The 18,288-nt window shown below is 45.1% G+C and overlaps 1 protein-coding gene across 1 annotated transcript in view; it reads right to left on the reverse strand.

Moving 5' to 3' along the window:
- P2RX2 (purinergic receptor P2X 2) overlaps window positions 1-18,288 on the reverse strand; it is a 115,261-nt gene that overhangs the window by 48,497 nt on the left and 48,476 nt on the right. Inside the window, exon 7 of the mRNA XM_077297327.1 lies at window positions 12,401-12,491. Coding sequence (XP_077153442.1) covers window positions 12,401-12,491 — 91 coding nt within the window. The remainder of the gene's footprint in view (window positions 1-12,400; window positions 12,492-18,288) is intronic.

Below are 18,288 nucleotides of genomic sequence, written 5' to 3' on the forward strand. Positions count from 1 at the left end.
GGTTAGCTTTGGGATTAGGGTTAAGGTTAGGGTTGGGATTAGGGTTAGGGGTGTATTGGGATTAGGTTTAGTTTGAGGTTAGGGTTGAGATTAGGATTAGGGGTGTGTTTGATTTAGGGTTTTAATTAGGGTTATGCTTAGGGTTGAGATTAGGGTTGTTTTGGGGTTAGGGTTGTGATTATCGTTAGGGTTGTGATTTGGATTATGGATCGGGTTGGGTTTAGGGTTAGGGGTGTGTTGGGGTTAGGGTTGGAGTTAGAATTTGGGGGTTTCCACTGTTTAGGTAAATCAGGGAGTCTCCAAACACGAAAGCCAATTTTGCACTCAAAAAGTCAAATGGTGCTCCCTCCCTTCTGAGCTCTGCCATGTGCCCAAACAGTGGTTTATCCCCACATATGGTGTATCAGCGTACTCGGGATAAATTGGACAACAACTTTTGGGGTCCATTTTCTCCTGTTTCCCTTGTGAAAATAAAAACTTGGGGGCTAAAAAATATTTTTTGTGGAAAAAAAAATATTTTTTATTTTCACGACTCTGCATTATAAACTTCTGTGAAGCACTTGGGTATTCAAAGTTCTCACCACACATCTAGATAAGTTCCTTGGGGGGTCTAGTTTCCAAAATGGGGTCACTTGTTGGGGGTTTCTACTGTTTAGGTACATCAGGGGCTCTGCAAACGCAACATAATGCCTGCAGACCATTCTATCAAAGTCTGCATTCCAAAACGGCGCTTCTTCCCTTCTGAGCTCTGCCGTGTGCCCAAACAGTGGTCCCCCCCACACATGGGGTACCAGCATACTCAGGACAAATTGGACAACAACTTTTGGGGTCCAATTTCTCTTGTTACCCTTGTGAAAATAAAAACTCGGGGGCTAAAAAATCTTTTTTGTGGAAAAAAAAATATTTTTTATTTTCATGACTCTGCATTATAAACTTCTGTGAAGCACTTGGGCATTCAAAGTTCTCACTACACATCTAGATAAGTTCCTTGGGGGGTCTAGTTTCCAAAATTGGGTCACTTGTGGGGGGGTTTCTACTGTTTAGGTACATCAGGGGCTCTGCAAACGCAACATAACGGCCGCAGACCATTCTATCAAAGTCTGCATTCCAAAACGATGCTCCTTCCCTTCCGAGCTCTGCCATGCGCCCAAACAGTGGTCCCCCCCACATATGGGGTGCCAGCCTACTCAGCATAAATGGCACAATAAATTTTATGTCATTATTTTGAAACCTTCTCTTTGTTTATGTGGCACCCTTGGAGTTCGGGTACCACAGTAGTGCTGCCTTCCTCTCGGGGAGGGTAGTGCTATGCCTGGAAACAAGAGGGATCTCTTTGGCAGGTAAATCACACACACACACACAACACCTTCTGAATCCAGGCCAGGAGGGGGAGCTCAAAACCCTGTTTTAGGGCAGCTTCCCTGAATATGGTCCTGGTTTGGAGTAGGAGTCAGACAGTTGGTCCAGAGACCAGTGAGTGCAGATGAGTCTGAGAGTGAACAGTGAAGGGAAAGGAGCGGAGGAGAGATTTTAGGGCTCAAGGAGGCTGCAAGTGGGCCTCCGAGGAGCCAAACCGCAGAAACCGGGTACCGGGAGCCCGAGGCTAGAATGGAACTTTAGGACACCTAGCAGAACCGGAGGGCACATAAACTACTCATATACTGCCCAAATTAAGCCTGTGGTACAGCAGCACCCTGGAGTCACTGTGCAGAGACCCCAGAAGGAACGGCTCAAGCTGCCTACTATACAGGTACCTGTCCCAGGACAGGGGAAGGAAACGGGACCTTGTTAGGACATTACAGACAGCAAGGGACTATAGCAAGCACACAGTGGAAGGCTCCCAAACTGACTTGCCAAGGGGATTTCACTTGCTGCAACAACATCCCTCAGAGGACCCCTTTAAAGCAGCATTGGTCCCCCTATTGACCGAACACCACAGGAGGCGTCACGGCAGACTTATTCACAACTCCCCTTAAAACACCGTTCCCTTTTACAGAGAGTCCCAGAGCCACGGACCGGGTCGCAGCCACCGTGACATCCCCTTTAAAAGCAACCGCACCAGGTGCCGAGTACCCTGCCCTGGTAGGCGACTCATTTATTCAATGGGTAGTTGATTATGAAGTTGGTTTAGGTAGTTCCCTACATTACTTAGATGATTTCTTATTTATTGGGCCAGCAGAGTCTGATATATGTTTAAAACTACTGAATAACTTTGTAGCAAAAACTTAGTATTTTGGAGTCCCTATAGCAAAGGAGAAAACGGTTTTCCTTGTGATAGGATAGAATTTTTAGGTATAGTCATTGACTCTCAGAAGATGGAGTGTAGCCTTCCTTATGATAAGCTAGAAAAGCTTATAGTTCTGTTAAAAAAATTTTTAGCTAGAGATAAAGTTTTGTTAAAGAAGTTACAATCTCTTCTAGGTTTATTGAATTTCACTTTGCGCATAATCCCAATAGGGAGAGTATTTTCTAGACGGCTGTACGATGCCACAAAAGGCTATAATTCTCACATTAGATTATGCAAAGCGGTAAGAGGATATATCAATTTGGCTGGAATTTTTATGCAATTTTAATGGTCATTCTTGTTGGCAGGATCAGTTTATGTCAGCAGATGCATTACCTTTAGTATGTGCCTCAACACCTAGTGTTGGTTGCGGAGTGTATTATAATGGCTATTGGTTGGATGGTCATTGGCCTGATTTTTGTGTCTTATGTGGAGTAGCTAGGAATTCCATTGTTCTTGAGCTATTTTCCATTTAATAGCTTTGGTCATTTGGGGTTCTTGTCTCATCAATAAAATAATTTTGCTTTATTCCACAAACCAATATGTAGTATTAACAATTAATACTTTATCTTCAAAAATAATTGGGCTTTTAAAATGTTAAGGCATTTAGTGCTATATTGCTTAAAGCAGAATATTTGGTTGAAAGCTCAATTTAGAGACAGTAAATTTAATGTTATTGCATGTTCCCTTTCTCGCCATCAGTGGTCGGTTTTTCATCAATTAGTTCCCGAAGCAGAAAAGGAAGGGATAGATTGCCCGAATCATCTCTGGGATCTTTTAAAGGAATAATCCCGTATTACATTAAAAAGTCTATTTCAAATAGAACATAGGCTGATTATTCAGCTGCGTGGTGGCAATGGACCAATTTCTGTAAAAGAAACGGTTTTGATTACTTCAAAACAGCACGGAGTCAGCAAAATCATTAATAGATAAAGGTTTCTCATTTTCATCCATGTCTGAAATGTTAGCTGGGATATATTTCTTCTTGAAGCTACCGGGTGAGAATCCTCTTTATAGCATTTTCCCAGTGAAACAGTTATTAAAAGGGTCCAGGCGTTGCTCTTTCAAAGCTGATGACAGGTGCCCAATCTCCATCTTAATTGATTTATGGCGATCATTAACTGTGATATGCACAAACAAATACAAAACATTACTGTTTAGAGCTGCTTTTGTACTAGCATATTTTTTGCAGCTTTTAGAGTGGTTGAATTAATATCTTGTAGTAAGACAAAACCTTCCGGTTTATTCAGTCATGATATACAATTGCATAATTCTCATATTCATAAGACATTAAAAAAACTGACCAATTAGGTAAAGGATAGTAATGAGCGACTGTGCTTGTTACTCGGAGAACACCCGAGCATGCTTGGAAAACCCGAGTGTTTTGGGCATGCTCGTAGATTATGTTTGTGTCTCCGCAGCTGCATGATTTGCATCATCACTAGTAAAGGATGTAAAACAAGGCTAAATACAATTTCTGGCTAAAGAATTTGTCAAGTGGTTAATTGGTTACAGGCTAGACCAGTCATCAAAGGCCCTGTGTTTCTTCATTTAAATGATGAACCTGCAACTGAATTTCAGTTAGTCTCTATTCTCGAAAAATATTAGTCTATGCTCAATAAATCAGATTTAAAAATTTCTTTAAACATTCATTTATAGAATCGGCGCAGCAACAGAAGCAGCTTGGGTCGGTTTGTGTGACAATGAGATAATGAAAATTTGTAGATGGGATTCTAAATGATTTAACCCCTTCCCGACCTATGATGCATACGCTGCGTCATGAAAGTCGGTGCCAATCCGACCTGTGACGCAGCGTATGCGTCATGGAGGGATCGTGTCCCTGCAGATCGGGTGAAAGGGTTAACTCCAATTTCACCCGATCTGCAGCAGGGACAGGGGGACTTTTACTTCAGCCCAGGGGTGGCTTCACCCCCCGTGGCTACGATCACTCTGACTGGCTGTTGAAAGTGAAACAGCCAAACAGAGCGATTTGTAATATTTCACCTATGAAAACTGGTGAAATATTACAATCCAGCCATGGCCGATGCTGCAATATCATCGGCCATGGCTGGAAACCCTGATCTGCCCCCCGCCACTGCCACCGATCTCCTCCCCAATCCTCCGTTCTGTCCCGTACTCCCCTCCGTCAGCCTGTCCACTCCCCCGTCCTCCTGTCTGCTCCCCCGTGCTCCGATCCCACCCCCCCATGCTCCGATCCCCCACCTGTACTCCGATCCTCCCCTCATACTTACCGAGCCTCCCGGTGTCCGTCCGTCTGCTCCATGGGCACCGCAATCTTCCAAAATGGAGGGCGCATGCGCAGTGCGCCCGCCGAATCTGCCGGTCAGCAGATTCATTCCAGGTACATTTTGATCACTGTGATAAAACCTATCACAGTGATCAAAATAAGAAAAATAGTAAATAAACCCCCCCTTTATCACCCCCATAGGTAGGGACAATAATAAAATAAAGAAAATATATTTACTTTTATTTTTCCACTAGGGTTAGGGTTAGAACTAGGGTTAGGGTTAGGGTCAGAATTAGGGTTAGGGTTAGAATTAGGCTATGTGCACATGGTGCGGATTTGGCTGCAGATCCGCGGCAGATTTACCGCTGCGGATTCGTAGCAGTTTTCCATCACGTTTACAGTACTTTGTAAACCTATGGAAAACCAAATCCACTGTGCCCATGGTGCGGAAAATACAGTGCAGAAACGCTGCATTGTATTTTCCGCAGCATGTCAATTCTTTGTGCGGATTCTGCAGCGTTTTACACCTGTCCTCAATAGGAATCCGCAGATGAAATCCACACAAAAAACACTGGAAATCCACGGTAAATCCGCAGGTAAAACGCAGTGCCTTTTACCTGCGGATTTTTAAAAAATGGTGCGGAAAAATCTCACATGAATCCCCAACGTGGGCACATAACCTTAGGGTTAGGGTTGGAATTAGAGTTAGGGTTGGAATTAGGGCTAGGGTTGGAAATAGGGTTCAGATTAGGCTTGTGGTTAGGGCTATGGTTAGGGGTGTGCTGGGGTTAGGGTTGTGGTTAGGGTTGGGGTTAGGGTTAAGGTTGGGATTAGGGTTAGGGTTGGGATTAGGGTTAGGGGTGTGTCGGGGTTAGGGTTGTGGTTAGGGGTGTGTTGGGGTTAGGGTTGTGATTAGGGTTATGGCTAGAGTTGGGATTAGGGTTAAGGGTGTGTTGGGGTTAGTGCTGGAGTTAGAATTGAGGGGTTTCCACTGTTTAGGCACATCAGGGGTCTCCAAAAGCAACATGGCGTCACCATTGATTCCAGCCAACCTTGCGTTCAAAAAGTCAAATGATGCTCCCTCCCTTCCGAGCCCTGACGTGCACCCAAACAGTGGTTTACCCCCAAATATGGGGTACCAGCATACTTAGGACAAACTGGGGAACAACTATTGGGGTCCAATTTCTCCAGTTACTCTTGCAAAAATAAAAAATTGCTTGCTAAAACATAATTTTTGAGGAAAGAAAAATGATTTTTTATTTTCACGGCTCTGTGTTATAAACTTCTGGGAAGCACTTGGGGGTTCAAAGTGCTCACCACACATCTAGATAAGTTCCTTGGGGGGGTCTAGTTTCCAAAATGGGGTCATTTGTGGGGGGATTCTACTGTTTAGGCACATCAGGGGCTCTGCAAACGCAACGTGACGCACGCAGACCATTCCATCAAAGTCTTAATTTCAAAACGTCACTACTTCCCTTCCGATCCCTGACATGTGCCCAAGTAGTGGTTTACCCCCACATATGGGGTATCAGCATACTCAGGACAAACTGGGCAACAAATATGGGGGTCCACTTCTCCTGTTACCCTTGTGAAAATAAAAAATTGCTTACTAAAACATAATTTTTGAGTAAAGAAAAATGATTTTTTATTTTCACAGCTCTGCGTTATAAACATCTGTGAAGCACATAGAAACATATGCACCACTTCTGCATTTATCACCCACTCCTGGTTTTGGCTTACAAATACTGATGTAAAATACTGACCAAATACAGCTAGTGTGACAGCAGCCTTAAAAAATTGCATGCTAAAACATCATTTTTGAGGAAAGAAAAATGATTTTTTATTTTCACAGCTCTGCGTTATAAACATCTGTGAAGCACTTGGTTGTTTAAAGTGGTCACCGCACATCTAGATTAGTTCCATGGGAGGTCTAGTTTCCAAAATGGGGTCACATGTGGGGGAGCTCCAATGTTTAGGCACACAGGGGCTCTCCAAACGCGACATGGTGTTCGCTAACGATTGGAGCTAATTTTTCATTCAAAAAGTCAAATGGCGCTCCTTCCCTTCCGAGCCCTGCCGTGTGCCCAAACAGTGGTTTACCCCCACATGTGAGGTATCAGTGTACTCAGGAGAAATTGCTCAGTAAATTTGAGGATTCATTTTATCCTGTTGCCCATGTGGAAATGAACAAATTGAGGCTAAATTAAATTTTTTGTGAAAAAAAAATACTTTTTAATTTTAAGGATCAATTTGTGAAGCACCAGGGGGTTCAAAGTGCTCACTATGCATCTAGATAAGCTCCTTGGGGGGTCTAGTTTCCAAAATGGGGTCACTTGTGGGTGAGTTCCAATGTTTAGGCACACAGGGGCTCTCCAAACGCGACATGGTGTCCGCTAAAGATTGGAGCCAATTTTTCATGGAAAAAGTCAAATGGCGCCCTGTCGTGCGCCCAAACAGTGGTTCCCCCCACATATGGGTTATCGGCGTACTCAGGACAAATTGTACCTGAAGGGTTAATAAACTTCTTGAATGTGGTTTTGAGCACCTTGAGGGGTGCAGTTTTTAGAATGGTGTCACTTTTGGGTATTTTCAGCCATGTAGACCCTTCAAACTGACTTCAAATGTGAGGTGGTCCCTAAAAAAAAATGGTTTTGTAAATTTCGTTGTAAAAATGAGAAATCGCTGGTCAAATTTTAACCCTTATAACTTCCTAGCAAAAAAAACTTTTGTTTCCAAAATTGTGCTGATGTAAAGTAGACATGTGGGTAATGTTATTTATTAACTATTTTGTGTCACATAGCTCTCTCGTTTAACAGAATAAAAATTCTAAATTTGAAAATTGCGACATTTTCAAAATTTTAGCCAAATTTCCATTTTTTTCACAAATAAACGCAAAAATTATCGACCTTAATTTACCACTATCATGAAGCCCAATATGTCATGAAAAAACAATCTCAGAACCGCTAGGATCCGATGAAGCGTTCCTGAGTTATTACCTCTTAAAGGGACACTGGTCAGAATTGCAAAAAACGGCCAGGTCATTAAGGTCAAAATAGGCTGGGTCATGAAGGGGTTAAGCTCTACGTTAGAGAGGATCCGATGTTTCACTAATGTTTTTAAATACACATTTCAGTTCCTTTGATTGTGCGGATAATAGGACATTCTTTTATATACTAGGCTCAGAAGAGAGCCAAGGTAAGAAACAACACATAGAATTTATCATTTATTCCAGCTAATTTGCAAGTCTGGTGGCACAGTATGAGAGGAATGAGATGGTCTAATCTGTTAGAAAAAATGGAGAAAGTATTGGTTATTTTGCCAGTACCTGACCTTATAATAGTTCAGTTAGGTGGTAATGATTTAGGTAAAGCGAGCATTTTAGATTTGTTAGCATTAATGAAAAAAAACTTCAACTCCTTGTTGAAATGTCATTTTCATTCCAGTTGTTTTGTGTTCTCGGAAATCATCCCAAAGTTGATCTGGTCTAAACCAAACCTCTTGTTTATAGATTGGTTAAGGAAGAGAATTAATAAACCAATGTCAAAATGTATGCATTTATTGGACGGTTTTTCTTATAGGCATCTTAATTTGGAGGGCTTTACACCAGGACTATACAGAAGGGACTGTGTCCACTTATCGGACATAGGCCTTGATATTGTTAACTTAGACTTTCAATGGTAGAGAATTGGCTCTGTGGTTTTTGGGGGTGGGTCACATCTTGTTGAGCTGTGGCATGTGGAATTGGTCTTACGGTCATGATATAATGGTTGTTATATTCATTTATGGTTATTTATTAAAATTTAAAACGTTACTCCTAATAAACATCATGGTCTTTTCTGTATCCAACATTGGTGTCCTGGTGTATTCCTTCCGTCGGGTATGTCTGAATGGGTTTTGGTTTACCATGGACTGGTCACATGTTCCGTCACCAGCAGCCATTTTGTGGACTAGAGAGCTGTGCAGACTGAGGAAAACTGCACTAACAAGAGCAGAAGAACCTGTCATACCTGTATAACAGTAGTAAATGGCACAAAGTCATGTCCACAAAACATCTGATAATAGCCGACCCCATTAACTCTGCAGCAAGCAATAGACAGTGTAATACAGCAACTATAGGAGGCAAACAAAACCAAACCTTTCACTGAAACCCAGTAGCAAAAATTATTTTTAGCCCCAATTGCATGCATCTTAAGCAAAGTAAATCCTCACCCTCCAGCGTCTTCAACGTTTTTCGGTGCCGCTCCGTTCCCGAGGCGGGATCTTGTGACAGTAGCTCCGACTGGCTGGAAGTCAAGCTACGTCACAAGCTCTCAATGCAAGTCTATGAAAGCCAGAATAAGGCTTTAATAACCTTGTATTGAAATGTGATCTCTGCCGCGCTCCATGAAACACTGGCGCTGCAAGCAGGTCACTTTTCATCGAAGACCAACAGGAGCGGCGGCGAAAACAGATGAAAATGCTGAAAGTTGAGTATCATACAGGAAGCAGGTCACTTACATTTAAAGCAATAAAAAAAACCCGTTGGAGTGGTGCTTTAAATAAGAAAAAAAATTGTGTACACAGTTGGACATCCCTTTTAAGATGTTTTCACAAAAAGTGTATTACACCATTTAGATCTAGAGTGTATGCCTACCTTTAAATAAATTAGATATTAAAGGGGTTGTCCTGTGAAAACAAGTTATCACCTATCCACAGAAGAGGTGACTGCTTGCTGGTACCCACACTAATCAGCAGCATGAGCAACTTTTATCCCCGTTAGAATAGTACTAGCTATTGAACCCGTTCTACGCCCGGGTGGCGAGCATTTATATTGGTATATGGCCTCCATCCTGGTATGTGCTGCTCTCATCTTGCTCTCCCATCCTGTCATGTGCTTCTCCATCCTGCACCCCCATCCTGTCATGTGCTGCTCCATCCTGCATCCCCATCCTGTCATGTGCTGCTCCATCCTGCATCCCCATCCTGTCATGTGCTGCTCCATCCTGCATCCCCATCCTGTCATGTGCTCCCATCCGGCGCCCCCATCCTGTCATGTGCTGCTCCATCCTGCATCCCCATCCTGTCATATGCTGCTCCATCCTACACCCCCATCATGTCATGTGTGTGCCCCCATTCTGTCATGTGCTGCTCCCATCCTGTGCCCCCATTCTGTCATGTGCTGCTCCCATCCTGTGCCCCCATTCTGTCATGTGCTGCTCCCATCCTGCGCCCCATCCTGCACCCCCATCCTGTCATGTGCTGCTCCCATCCTGCGCCCCATGCTGCACCCCATCCTGTCATGTGCTGCTCCCATCGTGCGCAATCATTCTGTCATGTGCTGCTCGCATCCTGTGCCCCCATTCTGTCATGTGCTGCTCCCATCCTGTGCCCCCATTTTGTTGTAATGTGCTGCACCCATTCTGCCTGTTCCTGTTTCCATTCTGCCATATGTTGCTCCCATCTTTCTCTCTCCGGCTCTACTGCCCGAGGGCGGCTGTGCTGAGTGCGGGCGGCTGTGCTGAGTGCGGGTGGCTGTGCGTGGCTGTGGTGAGTGCGGGCGGCTGTGCGTGGCGGTGCTGAGTGCGGGCGGCTGTGCTGAGTGCGGGCAGCTGTGCTGAGTGCGGGCGGCTGTGCTGAGTGCGGGCGGCTGTGCTGAGTGCGGGCAGCTGTGCTGAGTGCGGGCGGCTGTGCGTGGCTGTGGTGAGTGCGGACGGCTGTGCGTGGCTGTGGTGAGTGCGGGCGGCTGTGCGTGGCTGTGGTGAGTGCGGGCGGCTGTGCGTGGCTGTGGTGAGTGCGGGCGGCTGTGGTGAGTGCGGGCGGCTGTGCTGAGTGCGGGCGGCTGTGGTGAGTGCGGGCGGCTGTGGTGAGTGCGGGCGGCTGTGGTGAGTGCGGGCGGCTGTGCGTGGCTGTGGTGAGTGCGGGCGGCTGTGCGTGGCGGTGCTGAGTGCGGGCGGCTGTGCGTGGCGGTGCTGAGTGCGGGCGGCTGTGCGTGGCTGTGCTGAGTGCGGGCGGCTGTGCGTGGCTGTGGTGAGTGCGGGCCGCTGTGCGTGGCTGTGGTGAGTGCGGGCGGCTGTGCGTGGCTGTGGTGAGTGCGGGCGGCTGTGCGTGGCTGTGCTGAGTGCGGGCGGCTGTGCGTGGCTGTGCTGAGTGCGGGCGGCTGTGCGTGGCTGTGGTGAGTGCGGGCGGCTGTGCATGGCTGTGGTGAGTGCGGTCGGCTGTGCGTGGCTGTGGTGAGTGCGGGCGGCTGTGCGTGGCTGTGGTGAGTGCGGGCGGCTGTGCTCAGTGCGGGCGGCTGTGCTCAGTGCGGGCGGCTGTGTTCAGTGCGGGCGGCTGTGCGTGGCTGTGGTGAGTGCGGGCGGCTGTGCGTGGCGGTGCTGAGTGCGGGCGGCTGTGCGTGGCGGTGCTGAGTGCGGGTGGCTGTGCGTGGCTGTGCTGAGTGCGGGCGGCTGTGCGTGGCTGTGGTGAGTGCGGGCGGCTGTGCGTGGCTGTGGTGAGTGCGGGCGGCTGTGCGTGGCTGTGGTGAGTGCAGGCGGCTGTGCGTGGCTGTGGTGAGTGCGGGCGGCTGTGCGTGGCTGTGGTGAGTGCGGTCGGCTGTGCGTGGCTGTGGTGAGTGCGGGCGGCTGTGCGTGGCTGTGGTGAGTGCGGGTGGCTGTGCTCAGTGCGGGCGGCTGTGCTCAGTGCGGGCAGCTGTGCTCAGTGCGGGCGGCTGTGCTCAGTGCGGGCGGCTGTGCGTGGCTGTGGTGAGTGCGGGCGGCTGTGCGTGGCTGTGGTGAGTGCGGGCGGCTGTGCGTGGCTGTGGTGAGTGCGGTCGGCTGTGCGTGGCTGTGGTGAGTGCGGGCGGCTGTGCGTGGCTGTGGTGAGTGCGGGCGGCTGTGCTCAGTGCGGGCGGCTGTGCTCAGTGCGGGCGGCTGTGCTCAGTGCGGGCGGCTGTGCTCCGTGCGGGTGGCCGTGCTCCGTGCGGGCGGCTGTGCGTGGCGGTGGTGAGTGCGGGCGGCTGTGCGTGGCGGTGGTGAGTGCGGGCGGCTGTGCGTGGCGGTGGTGAGTTCGGGCGGCTGTGCATGGCGGTGGTGAGTGCGGGCGGCTGTGCATGGCGGTGGTGAGTGCGGGCGGCTGTGCGTGGTGGTGCTGAGAGTGCGGGCGGCTGTGCGTGGTGGTGCTGAGAGTGCAGGCGGCTGTTCTGGGGGCATGAGCAGGCGGGGACACCGGCGCGCTGTGGGGGTCAGGTGCCGGAGTCGCCGCTAGCTCAGGCCCCCGGCACTTGCTATATTTACCTGTCCCCCGTTCCACTGCTCCATTTTCCGGGTCGCAGTGTGTCTTCAAGAAAATGGCGCCGGAAAGCGCGGACTGCGCAGGCGCCGATTCCGGGAGAAGGGGGACATTCATGGCCCGGAATCGCGTCGGTGGAACGGGACAGGTAAATATTGCATACTCACCCTCCTGGCTCGTCCCTGCTTCTCCGTTGGAGATCGCGGTGTGCGTTCAGCGCTTACGCATACCGCGATCTCCTGGGAGCGTCACTCTGTGGGGTCCAGACTGCGCCGGCGCTTGCGCTTGCGCAGTCTATAAAGGCTTCGGACAGAGTGACGCTCCCAGCGTTATATTATAGATGGCAGTGCGCATCTCGACTGCTGCTCCATTTCCTATGGTATTGCCTCTGTGCAGCCCCATTGAGAATGTATGGAGCAGTCGGGAATCCTTCCTGGCGCGCCATTTTGTAACAGGAATAACTGATCCCAATGACCTAGGAACACCCACCAATGATCTAGGGATAAGGGATAAATTGTCTTAAATGGACAACCCCTTTAAGGAATGACATATCTGTATGCTGTAAAATGTAGTACCGGAAGTTGCATCATAAACATCAGCACTGACATCCTTAGTAAAATTACCTGCCCATGCACAATCACATCAATGCGAATCCCATAGACCTTTATTAGAGTGCGGGCCTCTGTACCATTCATATTGTAATATTTGGCAAACCTGAGGGTGATAAAATACCAGAGAAGTCATAATGGAATAAAAAGAAAGTTATTTACTAGAATTATATTTATTATGAAACAACATGCAGAAACATTAAATGCAATAGTATATGATTTATTTTTATATAACACTGAACAAGATTTAGTGGTAACATGGGTGACATTTTGGAGTTATTAATGCTGCATTCCTACTATAGTCTTGCCATATAGCACCCTATAGCACCCTATGGTCTGCATTATTAATATGTTTGATCTAATACTAGAGATGCCAGGAGTGATGAGGTACGTAGAGGCCGCTCACACTGCAGTCCACCCTGTCCGTCTGATCTAATACTGGAGATATCAGGGATGATGAGGTAATAGAGGGTTGCTCATCCTGTCTTTCTGATCTATTATTAAAGGCACCAGGAGTGCTGTGGTAAGAATAATATGCTCACAATAGTGTCCATCATGTCTTTCTGATATAATATTGGAGACACCATACGTGCTGAAGAAAGAAGAGGCTGCTCACACTGCTGTTCACCCTTTGTTTCTAATCTAATACCAGGAAATACCAGGGGTGCTGAGATAAGAAGAAGCTGATCACACTGCTATACACCCTGTCTCTCTGATCTAACATTACAGACAACATGTGTGCTGAGGAAAGCTTAGGCTGCTCACACTGCTGTCTACTAATTGTTTCTAATCTAATACTGGAAATACGAGGGGTGCTGAGATAAGTAGAAGCTGCTCATACTGCTGGACACCCTGTCTTTCTGGTCTAATACTGGAGATACCATGTTTGCTGAGGTAAAAAGATGCTACTGATACTACTATCCATCGTGTCTTTCTGTTTAACAACTGGAGGTTGAGGTGCTGAGGTAAGAAGAGGCGGCTCAGACTGCTGTCCTCCATCTGTTCCTGATATAATACTGGAGATACTATGGGTGCTGAGGTAAGAAGAGGCTGCTCACACTGCTGTCCTCCATCTGTTCCTGATATAATACTGGAGATACTCTGGGTGCTTGCTTTAGTCTTTTTAGGTTGAAAGGTATTTTTGCTTATTCATGCGTCTGCCCAATCACCTTTTGAGTGCGGCTATATGTACTTTCACCCTGTTGGTATTTCCTGCTAGTGATATTCTCATTTGGATGTCCAGCAATACTGCTGTTATTTATGTCAGTCAGTGAAAGCCCAGCTAGGGTTTATATCTCTGTTGATTATGCTTTTCACCATGCACCTATCTTCTGTTTCTTGTTAGGAAGTAGGCAGCATATACCTTATATTTTAATTTTGTATTTAGTAGTTTGTTTTAACTTACTCTGGTGTCACTTTCTATCTCGGCACGCCTTCCCTTCTGTTGGTAAAATGCAAAAATTCCTTAGGAGGAACGTGAAGCACTCTATGGTCTTTCAGGCAACATAGGTCCAACCTGCCGTCGTTTAGTTTGTTAGGGCTATTCCAGCCCACGCAGGAACTGCTAGGGATTACAGGGTTAGAATCTCTAGTCTGTACAGGAACTGGCTGGGTCAATTGCAGTTTTCTAGTGTCTTACCTATTTTCCTGTGTGAGTTGTTACACAGTCATTACAATATGGTATAGATTATCTCCAGATCACTGCAGTAACGTTTGCTACTGCACATGCTCACAGACACCAGTCCTAACATTCTTGGCTCAAAGAGAAAAAGGGGCTTCCAGCATCCACTTAATGTTGAGATCAAAACATGACTTTTAATGATAAAATTTAAAATGAAAAAAATCATAATGATAAAAAATATATTTTTTTCCATTATCATTTTTTCATTTTAAATGTCATCATTAAAAGTCATGTTTTAATCTCAACATCAAGCGGATGCTGGAATCCCCTTTTTCTCTTTGACTTTGCTGCTCAACTGCCGGGCTGGAGTCCATGCACCGCACCATACTATGGAGGCTTTAGTCACACACAGGGTGAACTGAAAATACCCCTTCCCTCTTTCCCCCTTTTTTATTTCTAACATTCTAGGACAGGTTTCTGTTAGTGCAGCAGGACAGAGTACATTTTAATTCTTTAGTGATTACCTCGCTATACAAATGATTTTGATTTGCTAATTAAAAGTATTAAGGAATATATTTACATTGACTTTTTCCTTTAGTTATCTATTTTTTCTATTCTTGGAAAATCCCTTTAACCACTTATCAACATCTGTTCTATAGAAAGGGCTCAAGGGGTGAGCCTGCCCCATATCCAGCAGATATTTGACACACAGCCAGAATCTGCCTCCAACAGCCACAAGTGGAGCAGAGTTCTGCCTGCAACAGTCAAACTGTTATAGAATGAAAGCAGTATAAACAGCATGCTGGCATGGAGGTGCGTCATTCTATGCGACCATGTGCTGCCCCATGACATGATTGAGGTACGCCGATGGTTTGCTATGACAGTCAGAGGTCTGTTGGAGACCTTTATGCCTGTATTTACACAGCTCCATTGAAACCGAGCCTCTGCCTGGGATTCAAAGGAGACCGTAATTTTCGCTGTATACAGCAATACTATATTACACAGGCAATCAGACAATTGCAAGTTCAAGTCCCCTAAGTGGACTATCAAATACAGCAAAAGGTAAAAAAATGAAAAAAATAGAAAAAACCCCATAAAAGTATGAATTACACCCCTTTAAAAATAAAGATATTCAAAAAATAATGAAAATACATATATGTGGTATTGCGCATCAATAAAAGTCTGATGTATCAAAAGATAAAATGAATTAACCGAATGGGTAAAAACTATAAACAGAAATAAATGTCAAAACACTAAAATTGAATTATTTTGGTTTCCGTAATGTAATACCGCAAAAATTTCATATCTATCCTACAATGGTATCCATAAAAAAACATTGTCTCGCCCCACAGAAAATGTGCCCTCACACAGCTCCATCAACTGGAAAATAAAAATGTTATGGGCCTCAGAAAATGGCGACACAGTCAAGACACGTTTGTTATTGCCATAATTGTACTGATGAAGCAAATTGCCATACCTCCCAACTTTTGACAAACAGAAACAAAGACAAAGAGTGTGGTGCACTGCTGGGTAAAATTTTGGCCACGCCCTTGTTCACATCCCAATCCATACACCGCAAGTATTCCATCCATATTCAAGAACCGACAGAGGAGTTACTCCAAGACATCTTGTTAGATGTAATAAATCTCTCCTCTATCGTTCTGTCTGACACAGAGGCTAGATTGTTATCACGAGGTCTGAACTTTGCTCCGATAAATACTAATTTAAACATTTTTCCACCCTGAAGGACATCAATAAATTTGTCAGAGACTTGACAGTGAAAAAACACTTTTTCACAGAAGAAAAAACGTGTTCCAACACAATTTTTTATTACAAATGCATTTATTGGAAAGGATTTTTCAGAACAAAATGGCTATTGTGTCTCATGGATCTGGACACTACTAACAGATCTTTAATGGATACCAATTTAATTTCAACTTTTAAGACCAGAAGTTCCTCCTTCTATCCGGTGCGCACAAGAACTTAAACTAATGAACGTTTCCAAGACAATGTGGAAAGGGACATGCGGAATCTTGCATTGGAGTCCACATCTCGTTCCTACTAACATAATCTGTCAAAAAAAGAACGCAATGCTTTAAATAAGTTAAAATCATATACCGGCATCATCATTAAGATGTTGGATAAAGGGGATCTGTGGTGGTCTTAAAGGAATCTGATTATGTGAAGGCTATTTATGATATGTTATCGGATAACAATATTTATCACTTGTTAAAATCAGATCCCTCATTTGAGTTTTCAAAAATTTGTAAATGCATCATTGATGATGGTCTCAGTCAGGGTTTTTTTCACCAAAAAACAAGCTGAGTATTTGTACATTGAAAATCCTGTTATTCCGATTTTACACGCCTTGCCGAAAATGCATAAGAACATCTTCCCACCTCCCATGCGTCCCATAGTATCAGGGATAGGATCATTCAGTGAACATGTAGGAGAATGGTTAGACACAATCTTACAACCACTAGTTCAAAGAGTACCTGGTTATCTCAAAGACTCCAAGGATGTACTTAATATGCTCAACAAGGTTACATGGGATCCTCAGTGGTCATGGTTAACCTGTGACGTAAATAACGACTTATAGAATTAGTCACCATGGTACCACATAATGCAAATAACAATCCGTACCAAAAGATGACCATTGACCTTTGGGGCCTATCATCAATAAGATATATCACACAACAAGAGGATGATGAAATAACGGTCCAAAAAAGATTTATATAAATATAAACTTTTATTGCTTAACATAACCAAGGTGCAAGGAGGGACAAATTGGCACTACCAGAAAAACACTGAAAGCAGCAGGAGGCGCATACCCAGGTCCATGTCAACATAGTATATATTACCATAATATATCGGTCTTGGCTAAAAAACAAAACAAAAAATGCAAAATAATCATAAAAAATTAGAAAAAAATAAAACAAAAAATGAAGCGAAGACCAAGTACTATTAGATGTATAGGAAAATTGCGGCAAGAATATCAAAAAACTGTGATAATACATAGGTCATAATTATTGAAGCGATATACAAAGGTAGTTACAATTGATAAGGCTGTAAATGCATGGCCAGGAGCTTTCCATGCATACAGCTTCAGTCAGTATGAAAGTAAATAAGTGATAGAAAATCACTGCAGGTAAAGGAGAAATTGACTGAAGCTGAGCCAATATGGAGTGTTACAGCCAGACAGTCACAGCCATCACAACACACCTGATATAATCGCCGAAATAACTCACCGCAAAACAGGAGACAATGGTGCCTGGGGACGCGCCTCCGCCCCTACGCGCGTTTCGGTGGGAACACCTTCGTCAGGGGGCAAAGGAACACTGTGTACGACATGTTTAAAAAGCGCTGGCACCGGAAATAGAATATGCCGAAACCGGAAGTGACGTTGCGCAAATCCGGAGACCCGAGCGCCTGACGCTGCCGAGCGCAGCCGAGGAGATCCGAGTCTCAGGGGCCCCATGTGACCCGAACCATCCAACGGCAGCACTCAGGACGCGCAGGCGCCCAAGGACATCAAGGCAACCGCGGCAGTAAGACGGTAAATGTACAAAGAAGGCAACTCAGAATGAAAACAGCATATATGAAGAAAACAGCATATATTGACTAATGATGGTGGTGATAGAGAGTAACACGCTAATGCAACAATGCATGCAGACAGCAATATTAACCTATAGAATAACAACACAATTAATTAGTAATGAAATATTAAATAACAAAAAATGCCAAAATTTGCAGGGCACACAATTATAGAAAATACCATTATTGCCTAATATATAATTGCTGCGGCATAACAATCATTTGTAATACAACACAAATGCCAAAGGAAAACACTCCAATATAATGATACATGTCGCACAGAAATAGTATATGCGATTAGCTGATGAAGTCCACACCATCTAATATCATAACGTGATCTTCTCCAGAACGATATATGTGCATTTCTTTCAAGTCTTCTTGCAAAAGTCTTCATGTAGACAGAATATTAGGGTTCTTGATGATAAACAAACAAGGGTTCACTTCCAAGAATACTATTCAGGTGCCACAGGTGCTAGACAACAATATATAAAAAATGTTAAAAACAATTAAAAACCACCAGTCTGATTCTGGCGATGCCAAAAGCCAGACCAGCAACAGCAGACGGAAGGACAGGAGCAGAGATAATTCAAATAACATATTTGAAAGGACCTATTCAAGGAAGGGGGCATAGCTAATATACTCATTAAGACCCACAGGCTGGACCGTACCCAAAGTCCAAATCCACCTG

This window comes from Ranitomeya variabilis, chromosome 1, assembly GCF_051348905.1.
Source record: "Ranitomeya variabilis isolate aRanVar5 chromosome 1, aRanVar5.hap1, whole genome shotgun sequence".
Taxonomy (NCBI): Eukaryota; Metazoa; Chordata; class Amphibia; order Anura; family Dendrobatidae; genus Ranitomeya; species Ranitomeya variabilis.